Source organism: Leuciscus leuciscus, assembly GCF_965113295.1.
Source record: "Leuciscus leuciscus genome assembly, chromosome: 1".
Classification (NCBI taxonomy): domain Eukaryota; kingdom Metazoa; phylum Chordata; class Actinopteri; order Cypriniformes; family Leuciscidae; genus Leuciscus; species Leuciscus leuciscus.
The window spans coordinates 52,135,838-52,156,838 of record NC_138725.1 but is presented as its reverse complement, the minus strand read 5'-3'; the positions used below and the strand labels follow the sequence as shown (position 1 = coordinate 52,156,838).

General features: G+C 39.4%; 2 protein-coding genes across 3 annotated transcripts; both read left to right on the top strand.

Moving 5' to 3' along the window:
• Nucleotides 1-62: 62 nt before the first annotated feature.
• Nucleotides 63-3,451, top strand: LOC309497192 (insulin). The gene is made up of 3 exons (XM_082167434.1): nucleotides 63-98; nucleotides 637-856; nucleotides 3,136-3,451. Exons 2-3 carry the CDS (start codon nucleotides 653-655, stop codon nucleotides 3,340-3,342), a joined length of 411 nt encoding a protein of 136 aa, XP_082023560.1. The 5' UTR covers nucleotides 63-98; nucleotides 637-652; the 3' UTR covers nucleotides 3,343-3,451.
• Nucleotides 3,452-4,275: 824 nt separating this feature from the next.
• Nucleotides 4,276-19,785, top strand: scaf1 (SR-related CTD-associated factor 1). 2 transcript variants are annotated; one of them, XM_082177123.1, is made up of 11 exons: nucleotides 4,276-4,469; nucleotides 5,018-5,071; nucleotides 5,233-5,346; nucleotides 5,484-5,560; nucleotides 13,216-13,316; nucleotides 13,406-15,733; nucleotides 15,830-17,086; nucleotides 17,181-17,263; nucleotides 17,814-18,113; nucleotides 18,497-18,625; nucleotides 18,710-19,785. In XM_082177123.1, exons 1-11 carry the CDS (start codon nucleotides 4,464-4,466, stop codon nucleotides 18,866-18,868), a joined length of 4,608 nt encoding a protein of 1,535 aa, XP_082033249.1. In that variant the 5' UTR covers nucleotides 4,276-4,463; the 3' UTR covers nucleotides 18,869-19,785. The 2 variants fall into 2 exon arrangements, with proteins under 2 accessions (XP_082033249.1, XP_082033248.1); XM_082177122.1 differs by having other exon boundaries at nucleotides 13,406-17,086.
• The last annotated feature ends 1,216 nt before the right edge of the window (nucleotides 19,786-21,001 follow it).

Here is a 21,001-nt window from a genome sequence, read left to right as displayed (position 1 = left end):
AACTAATCCCACCCATCCTCTCTCACTCATTCACAACCCTGCTCATAAATCTATTTCTGCCTCCATGATCGTGCATTTGGCCCTGTCTTTTGACGAAGGTTTGCTATTTTGTATTTCCTTTCTTTGTTAATAATGCAATTTATTGCAATAGTTATCCTCAGAACAGCAGCGCTAATTAGGGAGAAAGCCAATAGGGCCAGACAATAGGGAGAAGAAAAAGCTTGAGCAGCTATGCTGGCATTCAGACAACAGTGAGAAAAAGACAGGGTTGGAGAGAGAAAAAAGAGAGAGGGGGATGAAAGCAGTACAGGTTTATATAAAGCTTAATAGGTGTAATTAAACAAAGTGGGTGTCAGAAAGAGAAAGGCTGGGATGACTGGGGTAAGCTGATGGGGTAATTATTTGGACTGATTGAAGGTGATTAATTGAGGCTAGTTGTTCAGATACAGCTCACTGATGGACCCTCATAAAAAGCAGGTACATTAGAACAGAGAGAGGGGACAAAAACGGAGAGAGAGAGAAAAAAATAACACCAGTACTGGTGTGCTGGGGAAACACATTAATTCTTGACAAGACACAATCAACCTGGCCAGACAGAAAGAGTTTATTTTTTATTTTGTTTCGTAAACTGTTAAGTTTTCTCAGAAGGAGAATGCACAGATCTGGATGGCTCCTGTTGTCGTTGTGTGCCGGCTCTCTGGTGACCCACAGTGGTGCGCTCGGAAATCGCAAGCTCTGCGGGATTCAGCTCGTGGAAGCGTTGCTGCTTGTCTGTGGTGAAAAGGGTCTCTTCTACCAACCTGGCAGGCGCGTCAGAGAACACCAATCACGTATGTTTTGCTACACGTGCATTTCTGTGTAAATTGACAATTGTGCATTTAGCAGTTTTTTTTTTTTTAGATGTGTGTGTGATCAATTTAACCAGTCAACTTTACAGTAAGATATTATTTATCATTTTTGTCTATCTATCTATCTATCTATCTATCTATCTATCTATCTATCTATCTATCTATCTATCTATCTATCTATCTATCTATCTATCTATCTATCTATCTATCTATCTATCTATCTATCTATCTATCTATCTATCTATCTATCTATCTATCTATCTATCTATCTATCTATCAATTCTGGTGTGTTACAATAAAATAACCCAATCCGTGCAAAGTTCCATGAAAGTTCTGGTAAAAAAAAAAAAAGACATTCAATGTCACAAAATGTTATTTTATTTACAATTTGGGGTGACTGCGATTGCGTTAAGGGACTATAATATAGTAGAGAAGAAAACAAGCAAATGTTTAAAAAAATTCTTCTGTGGAACACCAAAGAAAAAAAATGTTTGGTAAATGTTTTGGAAAGTTTTAGTGCACATTGACTTCCATTGTATAAAAAAAACTGATACATTTCTCAAAATATCTTCTTTATGTTCCACAGAAGAAAAAAAAAAAAAGAAAAAAAAAAATCAAATATAGGTTTGGAATGACAGGAGGGTGGGTAAATTATGACATAATGTTCATTTTTGGGTAAACTATCCCTTTAAGTCGCAAATAGACTACAGTTTGAAATTAATAGGATAAAATTATGATATAGACTATTGTTAAATCATTTGAATACCCTTGTAAAAAAAAAAAATTTAAAAAAGGAGCCTTTCAGGAGTAAGATTTTTGTGACATATCCAATTATGAATCCCTTATAACCATAATAGTACTTATTGGAAATGCATTCAGGTCACGCTTTCTGTCTATATGTGTTGTGTAGAACATATAAAGCTATTTTATTAATTTAGTGTTTTTTTCTTCTTCTAATTTAATACTACAGTTTTTTTTATTTGCTTTATTTTCACAAATAAGGTGTACATTTTCAAATCTCTTAGTACAAAAATCCAAACTGATCACACTTGTAATTCTTTCAAAACCTGATCTCATGCTTTCATTACAGTTATACACTTTTCAGTCCACATAATCATTGTTTCAAACACAAGATTATTGTAATATGTAATGAGAACATTTGGTTTAATCACAGAAACACAACAGTATGATCTTATTTCATTTGAGTACTTTTAACAATCAGTTCATTCAACAGCAAACAATGCAAGATACATGTTTCAAATCACCGTTGTTGCTGAAATAATTACAGTAATTCAGGCTACAGTTGACACATTAGAAGTAATTGAATCCATAATGTTTGTAATAGTATCTATCCAGTGTGTTAGTATCAAAAGGTGTGATGAAGTACAGCCATGAGGTTCTGTGCTAGAACAGAGTTTGCTGGCAATACAGTAAATGATTTCACTCTATACCATTTGACTGAATCTATACTGTAGTGGACCTTTACAGATGAAGGTTGAGTTACAGTAATGTGGCAGTCTCTACCATGGTAATCTGTTTACAGTATTGCATACATACTGTAATGTAAAATGCTGTATTTGATGCCATCTGTCTCCCTTCTACTGATGCATCTCTGATCAATCTGATGTTTTACAGTCATTGACTGTTTCCTCTCCCTTATACTCTATTCTGCTTTACAGTATTTGCACAAATGGCAAATTTCTCTGTCTCTCTCTCTCTCTCTCTCTCTCTCTCTCTCTCTCTCTCTCTCTCTCTCTCTCTCTCTCTCTCTCTCTCTCTCACACACACACACACACACACACACACACACACACACACACACACACACACACACACACACATGCGTGTGCACATACTTTGAACATCATGGTGGTTATTATCTATAAATCACTTATGTAAAAATAATTCATTACATTTGGTTATCCATAGTGTATTGAATCAATATCTATAGAAATCTATAGGTGTACCAAATGATTCATTGATTAACCATTAAGATCAGTTGGATTAAATAATAGACAAATGTATTAAACTGAACAAGAAGAAATGCAAATCAAAAGTTTGATAGTAAGAGCTTTATGAAAGGCAGTGACTGTGAATGAAACATTTATGTAGCCTAGACGAAACACTTATTTTGTGTTGTGAAAAGGATACTTTGTGATTTTGTGTATTGTGCTAACACATTTGAAAACATGATGAAATGTTTGAAAAAAAGTGCACTTTTGATGATCTGTTGTGATATTAGCACATAAAAAAAACTGTAGTATGCATGCTATGCCTGTCTGTGTAGACTGCTTTTGAATCCTTTAACTCTGTCTGTCTTTCAACAGGCATCATGTTGAGGAACAGCGCCCCCTTCCTGCGCCAGACTGCAGTGGCTGCTCAGAGTGGAGAGAGAGGCACTGCTAGAAGCAGTGTTGCAAAGAGAGGCATTGTAGAGCAGTGCTGCCATTTCTACTGTGACTATTATGACCTAGAGAATTACTGTAACATATAGAGAATCTGATGCATGTACACTTCACCTAAGTAATGACAGGAACTTTTCCTTATTTGAGTAGGCCTACTGTCTGTCTGCAGGTTTGGGATATGACCTATATGGATGGTGTACAGCAGTTAATCAAGGATCACTTGAAATGTTACACAATGGCCTTGTTTTCAATTAAAAAATGTGCAAATATTAAAAATCTAAAAGTTTTTGTTGTTGGCTCAAATAGCACAATACTGCACATTACAAATTATTCAGGCAGTTAATTACATTAAAATATTCATTATTGTATTATTGTAGCTCAAACAGTAAACACATGGCAAGGGTCATGGGTTTGATTCCCAGGAATTGCATGAACTGTTAAAAATGTAATGTAATTTGCTGTGGATATGTGTAGCCTAAGTATTATTGAAAAGTCTGGCTCTGGGACAATGATAAAACAATACAATTTGTTAGTCTATGTTAAAAGGTTTTTGAACAGTATAAAAAATGAATAGGCTACGTTTCCAAGATAATTTTATTGTGAATTTTTTTTACTTTCCAAAAAGTCTTTGCCGTTTTAATAAACGTTAACAATTAGTCTGTTGTCCAAAACATCTAGCCTAGGCTAAATTTCCCAACCATTTAAAGACCCATTTTAAATAAGTAATATAATTATAATATATTGTATGTAAGTTACTTACTAAACATCAGATTCAAACAATCACCATAGGCTCTTTCAGACCAGCAACAATGGATGCTACATGGCATTTATGAACTAATATAAATGTTAATGTACTATAATCTTCTGACCCTAAAATAATTTTCTAGACTGTCACTGTCTATGTTCTAGAATATATCGCTTTCATCACAGAGACATTGTTTGATCGCCTTCGATTTGCGTCATCGCATTCGCCACATACAGAAGTAATAGCCGTTGATGAAAAACATCATTTCCCATAAGCCCATGCCGGCAGTATCACAGAAGGGGAAGCAAAATGGCGGAATCGGATGGGATGGGCCTCTTATTGTGTTTCTACAAGAAAAATGTTTCGTACCTCTACATGTCGTTTTAAAGTTAACAACAACAACACTGTGGGTGGTTTCAGAGTGTTTTTAGCTTTGGGATTCACCAGCCAGCTCATCTCTGCACTATGAAGGTAAACGGCTCTTATAGCTTGTCTAACTTAGCCAGCCAGCTAACCCCTGTAGACGACAAATTGTAGGCAATTAATTATTGCAGCTAATGTGAGAAGGTTGCTTAAAATGAAGTCATGATAAGAAAGTCAGCTAGTAATACTTAATGTATCCAACATGAGTATTGGCGGTTTTCTCATGACAGTTAATAAGTGAGGACATAGATAGGCAGGCACTGCAGTGGAGCACACGTACTAGATAGCATCGTCTGTAGCATCATCTGAAATCAGTTTCATCCACTGTTCACGATCAGTGCTGTCACTGGGTCAAGAATTGAAGCCGCAGTGTTGAGTGTCAATACAGATCATGCTTTCTCATCAGTTTACTCGAGTGATCAAGTTCCCCTGAGTGGTCTTCTAGTTAAAGACGGATTAAATGCACAAGTAGTTTTAGGACATCCCTCAGGTATGATTATCATAACGCGTGCAGCTTTATGAATGCTCAGAGCTGAGGTTTCAGATCTACGTTATTCATAACAATAGTGATGTGTGTTGTTGTCTGCTATGTGTAGATAGAAGCAGATGGACAGGCTGAAACGGATGAAGTAGAAGTTGTGCCCGGCAAGGTAAGTGTCACATAAAGCGCTATGAAACTGTCCTTGTTGGTGCAGGTGCAGGTTGGACAGTCACCGTGATCATATACTGTAGACGATGAGATGAAGATGTAGCATGCACAGCTCTCTCTCTGCTGAATACACTGAATGTCTTCAGTCTCATGTACTTATAGTCGCAGACTGAGCAATGTCCAGATGAAGAGGAGACTAAAGCAGACAGAAGGACAGTTGGCTTAAGATGTTTCCAGGGAAACAGAGAGACCTCGGAGGATGAGCCTAGTGAACTGGTAAAGTAAAATCATTTACTCGATTTGCATAATTGTAAGTTATTGTTACATGCTTTGTCTGTCTGTAATTTACCCAGTTTGAAACCGGTGACCTGAGTTGACCTTTTAACCGTTTAATTTGTGTTACACTCTTATAGGGGGCTGCTGTTGTTTCTTCCTCTGAGCCTGTATTTCTTGTGCCTCAGATCAGCTCACAACCTCAGTACCTAGACTGGTAAGTGCCTAATTAAGCACACAAAATTCGGAGCCAAATTACAGGGGGGTAAAATGACTTTAGAAAGACGGCAGCATCATTATTGAATTTTTACATAGAGATTGGTGTCTTATTGATATCAATGATGACGATTCAATTGGTTTGTATCCTCTTTCCCTCCATCAAAAGAATTGCATAAAACATAACTCTCTGAGTAAACAAAATCCACTGAAAATGGTTAAGTTGAGGCACATTAACTTGCTCTCAAACATGTATTTATAAGAATCTATATTTGAATCAGTTTTACGGGTATTTGGAAGATGGGATTTTGTTCATTTTAACAGCTTCTGAAGCTACCAGGAGTTCAAATAACGTACCTACACATTGACATCACTATATCTATGGGATTGAACCATATAGGGACTTAAAAAATGAAGATTCCAAAAGAAAAGTTTCATAAGAACAAGAATCTAAAATGACTTAAGATATATTTAACAATTCTTGAATTACAGTTTTTCTCAGTCGCTTTGGTGCATTTCTCACATCACTATTTACATTTGCACAACAGTTAATGCAGTTCTCAAAACAATTAGTACAAACTGCAAAACCTTGTTGATAACCTGCAAAAGCATGTCACTTGCTCAAAATGGATCGCTCATTCCTCAAAAGCAAGTACCGGTATTCATGTCAATGAAAGTGTCATCAAGATGAAAAGTCCTGACACCATTGTTTATGAACAAGATAGTCAAATGGCTTTGTCATGTTTTCATTATGACAGTTTACTCTGTAAATGTTTTCCAATGCAAAAAAGTCAGATCTTGGTGACACTACCTGAAAATGCTCAAGACAGCACTATATACTATTTGCACAGCCATTTGAAAAATACAGTAAAGTTACACATTACTGTATTTAGTGAGGTAACTGAGTACAAGACACTGAATTGTTTCACATTTTTACTGCATATGCTCTTTGCAATTCTAATTTGTTCACAGCATTGTGCAAAAAAAAAAAAAAATACACCCTTATTTACAACAAACATAAACTCCCTTTGGGTAGAGCGGTGCACAACTGTAAACAATATTGCAGTACATATTGGAACTGAACATACAACATACATAGTACTGTAATCATTCATGCACATCCAGACGTTCCTCTCTGTCTGGCCACATCATTTCAATACATCGAGGAAAGTATCTCCTCGAGTGGGGAATCCACCCTCTGCAGGACTCTGCTGTGATGTCATCACATGCTGCTTCCATGGCCGCTAGCAGGGCTATTTGGGTATGTGGATGCCGGTCATATTCCTTCCACCTCCAGGAAGAGAAAAACTCATCTATTGGATTTAGGAATGGGGAGTAGGGAGGGAGATGTTCCACCAGCATCCTGTCATGTGCTGCAAACCACTGTCTGATGACATCTAAGTGGTGAAAATGCACATTATCCAAAACAACAACATGCTTGCTCAGATGGTCTCCAGTTAGACCCCTCTCATTCTCAGGGATTATGTCCCTGTAAAGAGTGTCTAAAAAAGTCAGCAGATGTTGTGTGTTGTATGGACCAAGACGGGGGATATGGGTGAGGACGCCGTTCTCTGAGATGGCTGCACACATAGTAATATTCCCTCCTCGTTGGCCTGGGACATCAATGGTTGCTCTCTGTCTAATGCGATTCCTTCCACGTCTTCTACCTTTTGCCAGATTGAAACCCGCCTCATCAAGGTATATGAATGTGTGCAGCGGTTCCCTGGCCTCCAGCTCCAGTACATGCTTTATTACAGAAGAGGGAGTTGTTATAGAAAAACTATAACAACTCTTCCTGTGTAACATAATGCATTTTGGACAACATATTGTACAGTATGCACTGTGAATACACATACACAGAACTGTCATGTAAGTGTAGTGCATGACACTACACAAAGTAAACCGTTTACAGTACTGAACATTAGAGTATGCATAGAACACATACATGTTTTACCTGTACATACTGGTGACGGATCTCCTTCACTCTGTCGCTGTTCCGTTCAAATGGCACATTGTACAATTGTTTCATGCGCATTTCATTCCTCCTGAGCACTCTGTCAATTGTAGCGACTGAAACAGATTCAATATTCCCAAAGATGTTGTCATCCTCTATAACAGCATTTTGTATCTCTCTCAACCTTATGGCATTGTTTGCAATCACCATTGCACAAATGGCTTCCTCTTGTTGCTGAGTAAAAATGGGCCCTCTTCCACCTCTGCAAGGTTTTCTTGCAATGCTGTGTGGTGCAGAGTAAAATTACAGTAAATATGGCAAATATTTACTGTACACTACAATACACTAAATGTGTGATGCAGTAAAGCTGTACGTCTATATGTAAAATGTACAGTGACAAGTTCTTGTCCCACTGCAAGCTTCATGTATGACACAATGACAGTAGTGCAGTGCAGATTGTTTAGTGCTGAATTACTGTCCATTTATACACACCTGTTCTCCCACCGAAATGTTTGAATAATTGAATTTACAGTGGTTCTCCCAACATTTGGCTGCACCCTTCGACCAGCCTCAGCCATTGTGAGGCCGTGATTGACAACATGATCCACAATTGTAGCCCTGATTTCATCAGGGATCCGCCTATGTACTTTGCCTCTTCTTCCTCTTCCCCTGTTTTGTCCCCTTCCCCTTCGTCTTCCTCCCTGCACCTGCACCCTCACCCCTCTTCCACGAGGCTGACCTTCCATTTCTGTGTCACAGTATTGTAGAAATGGTACACGCTATGTCCTGCTTGGTTCATGCTTGTAAAGTGGGGGTTTATGGGATTCAGCTCTGACAGTGATTGTAGAGAAGTGGCTTCTCATTGGTTGCAACTAATGCTTCACACACCCCTTCTCATCAGTGAAAGCTGAGATTCACCTGAGAGAAATTGTTCAATTTAGGAGACATTTTCAGAAAAAAAAAGATTTAAATTATAATTGTTTTATTTGCTTGACAGATTTTGACAACTAGTTCAACATTTTTGTATGTAATGACTCAAGCAGTGAAATGAGGACTATTAGTTTTATATGGAATGACTATTCAGCATTCACAAGTGTAGTTAATTTTGACTGACATGACATAAGCAAATGATAATGTTATAAAACAGCAGAGAGTTGTATGAAAGCAATTGATGCATGTCCAAAAGCATTTGCAATTTGTTGGAAGGAATGAGAAACTGCTACTATGATGTGCACAAATGACTAAATGTTGTGGAGGTTGAACTAACTGTTGTGCAAATGTAAATAGTGATGTGAGAAATGCACCAAAGCGACTGAGAAAAACTGTAAAGACATGTAAACTTCGAGGAAAATGTGGGCACTCAGAGAGGTGTGTTGTATTCAACTGTTTTAATAGAGGGAAATATGATACATTTAAAGTTTCAGTGTTACTTGTTCTGCAACCAGCTTTTGAAAAAAATCCCAAGAAATGGTATACCCAAACTAAAACAAATACAGTTCATGAACCCTTTGCACTAAAAGCACAAGTATGGTCATTTGAAAGCAGACACTTAACAGTTTATTGTAAATTCAAAATTAATTATTGTCATAAAATGAAATGTATGTTAAATAGCTTCAAAGTTTTGTAAAGTTATTAGAAATGTATGTTTAAGAAATATCTTTACGAAAATAAAATTGAAGTTGCTATTGTTTTAATCTAGAAATGCACTGCAGCTAAAGCCACATGTCTGACTATGTCATATGACTTTATTTTGAGAAGACTCAAACATGCTAAAATTTTTTTGTCATTTTCTAAGCATCCATTCAGTCTATTGTCTCTCTTGTTTTGTGGTGCAAATTGCCCCATTCAGTTTCAGTCTTCCTTGCACACATTCACACCTCTTTGGCCTGGTTATGGCTCTAATTATTCTCTTATAAGCAAATTTTCTTTAGTCTTCATTATAATTACTGATGACTTTATATTCACACTTTAATCCTTAATTTGCCCTTAATCAAATGCCCTTCTTGAAAAAAAAAGTAACATTTCAGTGAGTTTTACTATTCAAAATGATTCATAAAAAAGGTGTCCGGTGCATTTTAGGGCTAGCTAGCATGTTAGCTTAGCACACCATCAACACACGACAATTTATGAGATTAAAACCACGTTTTTGCTCAAAACTAACTTTATAACGCAAGTCGAGTGTTTTAAATAACCTTCTGTGATCTAATGTGGCTTCGGTTAAAAAAAACAGACAGAAAATATATTATTTTATAGTATTCTGCACAATGATTAAGGCTATGTCAAATAATTAGCATTGCATTATAAATATAATCTATTATGAAAACACCTGACATGGCATGAGGAACATAGATAAATCATACATCATCGCAATCGTGTGTTTGTCTTCAAAAGTCAAGTCAAGTCACCTTCATTTATATAGCGCTTTTAACAATATAGATTTTTTCAAAGCAGCTTTACAGTGATAATAGGAAATTAAAGTAACAGAGATTGTTTTGGCTTTATAGCAGCTCCAGAATAAAGTTATTGTCCAACTAAAGTTAGTTTTAATTGATTCACTTCCGTTGCAACAATCATAAGTTATTAACTTAGGGGCCGCTAACACGACACCGTTCTAACAGAAAGCCCTTAAGTTCTCTCTGCGCAAACTTTAAAACGCGAACCTGTGAGAACGCTGATGGCGTGCACATGTGTATTACGTATTTAGTCTATAGGTATGTGCGTTTGAATATATATGAATATATGTGCGCAGGCGTGTAGTCCTTCTTTACAAACCTCAACAAACTGCTTGTCTGGCCTTCAAATTTATAATACAGAATTTTTATCGCTTCCGCGTAGCCACGTGAACCGGAATTATCCCGACAACGTTTTATCTGTACAGAGGTAAAGGGAAGGGAAGGGGTCCTTCACAGAGGAGAGACTAGTTGACACTAGGGGTGTGACGATAACCGCATCACCGCAATATCGCGTTAATGAGATGCCTACCGCGGTGTGAGGTCATCACCGCACTTTTTTTTTTTTTTTTTTTTGAGTGCATATGGTGTGTGATATGAACTATAAACACATTAATATTTGCTTATAATTTACTGTATTCTCCGAGTCCCATGTTCAAGTGCTTCTGGAGAAAAAAAAAAAAACGCTTCCTGCACAAGGGAGGGACAGTCCGTTAAACATATGGGGGATTTATTTTTTTGTGTGTTTCTGATTATTATTAATTAACTGCTAGGTTTCAGTACTTGTGATGTTTACAGATAATGTTCAATTAAATACAAACAAACACAGGCATAAAAGACAAGCATAGGCTAACGTAAACAGTTGGAGTTAGATTTTAATTGCAAGTAGCGATCTCTCTTATGTGGTAGCCTATAGGCAATAACAGTTGACGGCGCTAGCCGAATGACATTATTCAAAAAATAGCCACGAATCTAGTGTCTAAGCCAAATACTGTGTCGCCTTTGAGGCAGGTGACAATTAAGGTGAATTTGGACAAGGCAATATGCCGTATTTGTCGCACAAAAGTATCTGTCTCGTGAGGAAATACCACTAACTCAAGACCACATCTTAGAAAAATGAACCATCCTGTGGCGTTTGCTGGACTTAAGTGCAGCAGACCTACCTTAGGTCGGCGACACTGGCTGCGTGGCGTGTCCGTTTTTATTTCGGCTCCCATGTTAACAGGTTAGAGCTTGCACACTGTGTGCCTGCGTGAGACGCGCGTCTCAGTTGCGGCACGAGCCGCGCGGAAAAAAGCGTGCATGCTAGAAATAGAACCGACGCCTATTTTTCACGCAAGCCTGTTGGAAGCGTTTCCTGGCAAAATAGAATAGGAAAAAAATGTTTGTATGTCATTTTGACATGAATACATATTAATAAATTACATTTTGATGTTTGAAAGTTTAGGTTTTGACATAAATGCAGATATAAATGTAATAAAAAAAAAATATGATCGATTTTCAAATATTGCACCTGTCAATAGAGAACGAAATATTCTGTAGCCTATTTTGCCATCAATACTGCCGACGCTGTCTTTGCTGTTATATATTTATGTTTAACATTAAGTATAGGCCTTCCACAACTCTCTCCCCATATGTCTAATATATCACCAATGAGGCTTATATGTCACCTAGCAGCAGCGCTGTTTCTGGTGTGCAGAGACATAAAAAAGCCACGCAGCTGACACGCAACAGAAACGCCACACTCACACCACGCAGCCAGTGTGTCGCCGGCCTTAATTAATAGTTAATTATTAATATTTACAATTTAATATAAATGTTAATTTGTTTATTTGTTAATAAAGAATACTGCTTTATGTTATTCATTTCCATTGTCATTTACAAGCTACATGCGTTCTTGATCGCGTCTGCAGTGTGTGACGCGGCCGCGGGTGATATTTTTATTTTATTTTTTTTGTGTAGGGGGGTGGGTGGGGGGGTCGGTTAACCGCCAAACCGCGAGATTTGTTGCTTCTTTACCGCGGTAAGAAAAAATCCCATACCGTCACAGCCCTAGTTGACACTTCAGGACTGCGTTGTCGTCTCATCCAGGCCATCTGGATACGGCCTGGATCCGGCGGACTGCAGTAAACCTCGGGATAAACAGAGAGACTAATATTAGCATAGATGCCATTCTTCTTATGATGTAACAAGTACATCAAGATTTATGAGAAGTGTAAATTCCCGATTCTGTTGACACGGAATGACCCTGTTGTATTTGCAGGGTGCTGGCCTATTAAAGCAAAACGTTTAGTTGACTCTGCTGAGATTAAGAGAAATTATATCTGCATGTCAAATGATATCAGATTATTCAAAATTCAGTCAAAAAAATGTAATCTCTTCAATTACTCCACTGTATTTCATTGTTTAATTGTTGGTTCATATTGCCATTGTATTGGAGAGTGAACAGATGATTTTGTTTTTAATCATTTATGAACTTCAGTTCAGTTGATTTGACTGTCACTTATTAAATTGGGCCAGTGGAGTTCTGTGATCTCAAGATGCTTTTTTTATAGTCAAATATTCAACCTTCAATAATTATTTTGAAGAAGTTTTTTTGAAGCACTGCTACTTGGCCGCAGAGATATCATGCAACACCTAAAATGCGCTATCTCTGCGCCCAAGATATCTGATATCTCTGCGCCCAAGTAGCAATGCTTCGCCTGTGCTTCACCCCAATATAATCCCAAGTCATTATCTTTCCTACTAGGAAATTGCCTAGTCTTAATCTGCATTGCTATTTGTACTCATTGTGAATACGCAGGCCACAAGAAATAATTCGTTTTTTAAAGTTTTTTTTAATCACTTTTACTCACGACATGCTATCTGGCAACAAAGGATTCCATTCTTTATCCTAAAATAAGCTAGCGGCGGCGCTGCCAGACTAAGACAATGCATACACTGAGACAAAAATGCGTTTGCCCACCTATCTAAATGTAGGGGAGACAGTGAATAACCCCTTTTTCAAAAAACGGTGGAGTTCCTTTAAAGCTATTGATGCAAATTGCAAAAAAAAAATTAACGTATAAAATATTTAATTGCTCTAAATTTGTCGTAATCGTAATTTAAAAAAAATATGTACTTTGCCTTGACACTTAACATTAACACTTATTGTTGGGGCCTGTTTTGTATTTAACAATGTGATTCAAAAACTATTAATCTTCTTTTATGAAGGAAATTATAATATAATAGTTTTGTTTTCTTCTCCTTTAGTGACTTTGATGTGGAGCTAACCGCAGAGGTGAACATAGAGGATGGCGCATCTCTTGCTTTGTTGACGTCTGTTACCCCAAACCTTGGTTACCAGAAACCAGGTAGGTTCAGGTCCATACTTTGTTTATGATCATGTAAATAATAATGTGTGATCAAAGTTACTAATTTCTTTATTTTCTGTCTTCTATAGGATCTTTCTTACAAGGACATTTTCTCTTTCCAGCATCTTTAAGGAAAAAGAGAGTCTCTATAGACAGTTCTTTGCCTTCAGGCTCTTTTCGTGGATTCTGCTCAAGTGTAATTCAAGCCTCGGGACAGATGCAACTGCCCTGTTCCCTCAAAAACTCTGAGAGGGTCACAGAGATGGCCAAAAGCCCTCTGCCCTCATCACCCTCCAACTCACCATCATCTCCTTCATCTGCTCCCTCTTCCCCCTCCTCCTCACCCTCATCGTCATCTCCTGGTGGAATGAGTACAAACTACCGTGAGGATGAAGACAGAGGCCATGCTGGAGCCAGCAGAGCCAGCAAAGGAACTGGAGACTTTGTGTCATCCACTTCGTCCTCTTTGATGCCATCATCAATGGCTATGCCACCTTCTTCTTCTAATCCTTCACTCCATGCATCTTCATCATTCACACATCCATACAATGATGGACAGAGGGAGAGTTTAGAAAATGACATATATGATCCCTTTCACCCAACAGAGGGTGAGGGGGAGAGAGACCGGGCGTCCACTGATGATGATGAGGAGGAAGAAGTTGATAAGTATGACCCTTTTGAACCGACAGGTTCTCCCGCCTCTGAAACAGAGGAGGAGAAAAGATGTGTAGATGAGGGGAATGAGGGAGTAAGCAGCATTCATAGCGAAGGGAATGTGTCAAAAGCTGAAAGAGCATTAGAAATGGGAACGCCTGCTGGCACAGAGGGGGGGCCTCCAGATTCAACAGAAATTGATGCTCTATCTTCGATGTTCAATAATGTACCTTTAGAACTTAACAGCAAGAGATCCATCAAAGACAGAATGAGGGAACATGGAAAAAATCAAAGAGAACGGGGTACAGACTCTGAGCACTCTGAGATAGAAGAAGGAGAGATAGTGGGGGCCAGTGAAAGAGGAAGAGAACGAGTGATTGAGAGAAGGAGAGAGGTGTTACTTCCATCCTCAAGCAGTCCCTCTTACCTTCAAGGGGGTGTCCCAAAACCAGAGAGGATCTTACGGGTCTTAGAAGGTGATGGGTTTGTGTCTGTCCGTGCTGATGAAGAATGGGAGAGGGAACCAGTGGCTTCTGTGGGTGTTGGAGATCTGAGACGAAAACTGACGAGTAGGCGAAAAGAAAGATTCAGATCATGCCCTTCTTCTGCATCCATATCACCTCCGCCTGCCCCTGTTTTGCCTTTGCCTTCTCCTTCCTTTCCCAATTCTCCACCTCTATCCACTGATAAAGGGAGGAGTCGCAAATCCTCTAAGAGTTCAAAGGACAGGGATAGACGCAAGCGGAAAGAGGGAAGAGGAGAAAAGGAAAAGAGGAAAAAAAGGAAAGAGGGAAAGGAGGCAGGTGAAGGGAAAGGAGAAAGCAAAGAGATGGACCATGAAAAAAGAAGTGAAAAAGAGAACAAAGGCAAGGATAGGGAGAGAGGGAGAAGTAGCCGAAGCGGAAGTCGCAAGAGGAAAAAGAGACGCAGGAGCACTCCAGAACATTCTTCCCGCTCGCATTCACAGAATGCCTCCCGACAATCACACAGTCGCAGATCTTGGTCCAGCCCCTCGGAGGACCGCCACAAAGATAGAGACCGAGAAAAAGAAAGAGAGAGGGATCGAGAAAGGAACCATGAAAGAGACAGGGAAAGGGACCGGTGGCGAGACGACAGGGATAGAGAACGAGACAGAGACTCCAGAAGAAGAGATGGACGAAGGAGATATAGGGATGAGGATAACAGGAGGTCAAGCAGCAGAGAGAGAGGCAGTACAAAGAGGAGCAGAGAGAAAGAAATGATTGGAGATCGAGACAGGGACAGGAGAAGAGATAGCAGGCCTGTTGTACCCCCATCAATTCAGGATCTCAATGGCTCTGATCTTTTCGCGATCAAACGTACCATCACTGTTACCACCACTACAACAACCACCACAGTACCAAGTTCACCACTCTCTAGCCAACGGCGCTCCCACAGCCGATCTGAGAGCTCTGACAAACATCATAAGAGGAAGAAGAAACGAAGGAGACGATCAGATGATGAGGAGAGAAAGGACGAGGAGCACAGGAGCCGGTCCCGACCCACCTCCCTAACGCCGCCTCGTTATCATGGATATGAATCAGACCGTCTCTCTGAGCGTCCTGATGTAGACATGCTCTCTTTGGATGGGGAAGCACTGGATTCAGACTACCCTTCACTAGAGGACTCGCCACTACTTCCTCCTCCTCCTGAGCCCCCTCTACCCAGTCCCAAAATTAAATCCGGAGCACCCAAAGCGAGCCGACATCATTTGAAGAAGAAATCCAGACCTGGCAAGACAGTTGGTCAGTCTGAATCCACCTCCTCCTCTTCTCATAGACTAAAAGCCAAAAGTAAAAACATTTTGTCATCTCTCTCTCCACCTCTTTCTGCATCCTCAGGCAACACCACCTCCCTTCAGCCCACAGCATTCTCATCCACTACTAAACGAGGACGGAAAACCGGTAAGGAAAAAGTAGGGAAGAAGGATGCTGGGCGTTCGGGCAGGGCCAAAAAGCTCAGTGGGAGTAGCAGAAAGGGTAAGCTCCAGTCTAAAGTGTCTGTTTTGGTTCGTGAGGGTGTTAGCAGCACCACTGGGAACTCTGGGAAGTTGGGCCTCGACCTTCTTGGACCTTCTGGTGTTGTAAGTGGAACTTCAGGGCCCTCAGTTGTTGGTGGGTCTATTGCTGTGGTGTTCCGCCGGGACAATGAGAGCCGGTCACCGTTTCTTAAGCCCTGCTCAGAGACACTGGCTCTTCCAGGTAGAGGCAAAGACCCAAGCAAAACTGGGAAGCAACGCAACATTCTTGGGCCTCCGTCGTCAACAAATTCGAGTGGACTGAAGTCGAAGAAAGCCAAGCCAAGCTCTGCTACATCCACATCCTCATCTGCCTCTTCCCCTACTTCTTCATTGGCAGCAAAACGTAGGAGGAGGCCTGGAAAAAAGCTCAGAGAGAAAGAGCTAACTGTGGATGGAAGTGATTCTAAAGGCGCTAACAGTAATTGTAGCACGGTTGGTGGTGGTTGGGCAGGGGTATCAACAGAAATGCAGCCGTTGGTTGGGGTTGGATCCAAGCCATCTAGTCCTCCTTCAGCTCTTCCTGGTCCCACTCCCTCATCCTCTTCATCATCCTCCACTTCCTCGTCAGCAAGTATCCTTCCTCCATCCTCCTCACCACCACACACATCCCCGTTATCTTTGCCTCCGTCTCGAGATACTAGAGAGTCATCCCCGGACTCTCAAACTGTTGATAGTAGCTGCAAGACACCAGAGCCTTCATTCCTTTTGGAGGAAGGCCCTGGTCAGTCCAAAGCCTCTTCTCTCACACCTTCAAAGTCCCCTGCCAGCCCTCCAAATCTGCTATCATCACAGATCAGGGGTGATACCATATCCCAGTCGACTTCCAGTGTTAAACCTCTCCTACCAGATGATCCGAAGGCATCACCACCATGCTCCACTTCGGCAGCTTCGGTGTCTGCCCCCATCTCTCATTCCAATGCTCCTCTGGCAAATGACCCTTCTTCCTCCTCCTCCTCTTCAGTGTCCTCATCTTCAGTAAACAAGCCACCACCACCTCCGCCCCCACCCCCATCAGCTCCGCCTTTACCCTGGAGTCTACAAACTGGAGTGGACTGCACTGCTGGAGGTGTTTTAGCATGTGAGTGATTATTAAGGAATTCCCTGTTGACATGCATTTTGAATTTTTAGTGTGATTAGAAGTCATAATTTCCTACTTTTAAATTCCTCTTCAGTGACAGCTCTCCTCTTCAAAATGGAGGAGGCCAATATAGCCAACAGAGCCAAAGCACAAGAGTTCATCCAGGCCACAAGTCAGGTAAATCTGTGATATTCTAAAAGGGCGCTCACACTACAGTTTTCTTTCCATTAACTTCCATTCTAACAAATTCGGGAGACTGGAAACACAAACTCATGCGAATAAGTTTTGCATTTCAGATTTCAAGTTTGGTGAAGTCTGATGTGCAAATTTGTCTCATGAGAAGGCGTGTGACAAAGTTTGATACATCACAGAGTGACCTCATAGCTGAATTAAAAGAAAGCAAACTTTAAAACTTGCAGGATTGCAGTGTTGCATAAAAGTGGAGTAGATTGTACATTTTTACAGTTTGGATTTATAATTACTTGTATGTTTTTTAAAAAAGGCGTCATAGAGCGTGACATCCATTGCAGTGTCTGAAGAAATTTTGCATGCTCAAAGATTATATATGTTGTTATGTGGGTTATGGTTTCCTTCTCAATGTACAATGTTCTACCAAATTCCTTAAGTCTGGTTAATTGATAGTTTCAGTCACTATTGATTGTGAAGTTCAATTAATTTCCTAACTTTAACTTGATAGTGTATTCAAATTGTATTTTTCTTTACACAGATTCTCTCTCAGGCCAATCAGAACCAGACACAGCCACACCCTCCTTCATCATCCTCATCTATATCATCACAAGTTCCTCCACCTCCGTCACATGCTCCACCCCCAGGACCCAATTCTGCACAGTTTATTCTCCACAGCTCTGTTCCATTGGTTGGCTGTACCAAAACGCCACCTTCACACTTGCACCCTGGAGTCTCAATGGGAGGAGGCTGTGCTCAGACTCCGCCGCCTCCATTGCCAGCGGGAATAACAGGGGGCAGTGAAATGGGCTGGGACAATGAAAGCAAAGACCCTGACAAGGTATCAATGCTTTCTGTACGTTTATATATTTCCTATAATTAGGGCTGCCCAATTAATTCAAGAAGAAATTGTAGTATTACTTTGTGGGATTATTTAATCTCAGAAGTAAATTAATTTAACAGTTTGAGTGAACGCAAAGATAAGGTTTTATTCATTTAAAGACAATAGATATTGTTTGATAATTTGTCATTTTCTTGCTTCCTGTCTCAGCGATTTAATGTACTTTTGTTTTCTTTCCCTGGAAATTAGAGCAGCAATATGAGAAGTTAAATGTTTGTCATGCTGCAATCACAATATTTTAAATAATTGCAGTATGGGCAGTATTATCCCATCTATAACAACCCCTATAACAATTTAATTTTAAATCACTTACCTTTACTTAGTATCTGAAGAAGCTGCACACCCAGGAGAGGGCAGTAGAGGAAGTCAAATTGGCCATCAAGCCATACTACCAGCGCAAAGACATCAATAAAGATGATTACAAGGATATCTTAAGGAAAGCTGTGCACAAGGTAAATATAGCTTCAAGATAATGGCTTCTAATAAATATCTAGAAAGAGTGTATCGGTATGACTAAATCTGTCTTTACCTCACAGATTTGTCACAGCCGAACAGGTGAGATCAACCCAGTTAAAGTGAATAACCTGGTCAAGCTTTATGTCCAGAGGTACAAGTATTTTAGAAAGCACGGCCGCAAGATGGACGAGGAGGAAAGAGAGGACAGGGAGTCTGCCTCAATGCATTCCTCAACATGATTGGACAGAGACTGTTTATTTCTCTCCATCTGGTCGAATAAGTTTGCAAAATCTCCTCCCCTGCACGTGTTTGAGCCCACCATGGCTATTGAGTGAAAGTCGTTTGTTATATTGTTCTGTTCCCCCTATGTGTTGCCATCTTGTAAACTTGAGTACTCCACCCTCCTTCCCGTCTCTCTTTCTTGTCTTGCTATAAATATGTATGAATATAGAAATGTGGTAAGATATAAAGTATACTTAAACTACACTCGGGAGAGACAAAGATGGCGCTTACACATAATATTCAACCTGTACATACTTTAGGTACACTACATAGGTGTTCTTTCTTCCTCTCCCCCTTTCTGAGAAGAGTGCACATTTTAAAGTCAGCTAGCCTACACATTTATTACTGTTGAGGTTTTGAGTGTGATAGAATGAATGACAGAATTGAGAAAAGAATGTTATCTTTACCCCTTCAAATTTTCTTTTATTGCTAGGATTGCGAGTGCAGCCTGTTTTTTTTCCCACTGTGTCAAAGAGCATTCTTTTGTTTAGGTGCTACATAAGACAAATGACACTCATTCAAGTTTTGAGATAGCTCTGGAATGGGAGGGTATGTACCATCGGTTCCATCTCTCATAGAATAGTGAATGTGTATATGGATCATGGAACAGAATGATCTTTGATCATGTTTGTTGACAACTGAAATTTAAATGTATTCTGACAAAACTTCACTTAGCTAGAGAATTTATTTTCCCCAGTCAAAGTTTCACATAATATAATTGAGTTGGCAGAAGACAGTAGTTGGAAGAGGTACCTACAGTGTGTAAATGAATGGTTGAGATAAATGCATGTGTTTTGGATTTTATTTGTACTGAAGAAACCTGTAGTGATTTTGAAGGTCACTTGAGTGATAAACTTGTGCCCTTACTTCCAAATGAAGGCGTCTGGCTCTTTTCTTACTCAAACAAACTATTTAAATCTCTTCCTTTTCTTTGACATCATGAGTGGCTTGTCTATTTCCTCCAATTTTAGGTATACTCGTATGTGTGATGACTTTTCTAAAAACTTGCCTAATATATTACGTTGTTATAACCTTATGTAGTACATACATTATAGTTTCCATCATTAGTCATTACAGACAGAAAAATGTCTGTGCATGTTTAAAACATAAAATCTGCATTTCCTCAGGTATACATTTTTCAATTGTTGTTAGTTTAGTTAGTTCTTTGTGATTTAGTTTCCCTAATCACTATATGACAATGACAGTTTATAATATGACAGTAAAATTGTTATAGCCTGAGGGTAAAAAACTTCAATGAACAAACAAAACAAGGACTTAAAGGACTAAAAGAAAGGTTTAATTGTAGTTGCACAATACCTACTGCACCAAGTTTTTCACAGATACTGTGCCAATATTTAAAAACTGATGTTTTATTTCACATTTTTGATTAAAAACAGTGACACTGCAGAACATGCCTCCATGTAATTTCATCTGTTAGCTAGAACTTCATCATAAAGACCTAGTTCAAAATGATGTACATTAAATTACATTGTAGCATGTTTTGCAAAGTGCTGTTTGTGTCTTATTTGAGCTACACAAAATCTTAAAAGTGTGTATAACTGAAATTAACACTTATTTGGAAAGGTGGCCTGGTGGGTGTTCTGACGATTTGTTCTACTTCCATTAAAACTGTAGGTAGACAGTAGGTGCATACCCTTCAAAATACAGTTATGAGTGGAAATGCAGTAGGCCTATATAGTTGCCAGTTACTAATTCACTTTTTTTTTTTCTTTTAGGGGGTTGAAATCTAAAGAGCCATCCCATTTTTACTTCCTGGAGCTTAAACGAACTTCAGTCAAACCAGCATAACTGGCCACGCAGAATTATATCTTAAGGTCAATAGTGCTTAAAAAAGACACGCCTGTATGGACATGACAATATGGTAACCTTTTCTTACAGCAAGAGGTATCCGGTTTCAAACAGCCTGTAGACCTACATAGCGAAATAATATAGCGGGAGAAGCTTATAAAGCATTCGTCATCAATAGCCTATTATCTATCAGCCATCACAGCAAACGATAAAGTACCCGATGTAGCCTATTTATATTATAAATCAGTTTGTCAGCAAATGTGTGGGTTAAAACCATTGAG

Coding starts and splice junctions, on each gene's coding strand:
- LOC309497192 (XM_082167434.1), top strand. CDS start 653: ATGCACAGATCTGGATGGCTCCTGTTGTCGTTGTGTGCCGGCTCTCTG. Junction 857..3,135: donor TTTGCTACACGTGCATTTCT/GTGTAAATTGAC, acceptor CTGTCTGTGTAG/ACTGCTTTTGAATCCTTTAA.
- scaf1 (XM_082177122.1), top strand. Junction 5,347..5,483: donor AGGATGAGCCTAGTGAACTG/GTAAAGTAAAAT, acceptor ACACTCTTATAG/GGGGCTGCTGTTGTTTCTTC. Junction 17,264..17,813: donor TCATCCAGGCCACAAGTCAG/GTAAATCTGTGA, acceptor TTCTTTACACAG/ATTCTCTCTCAGGCCAATCA.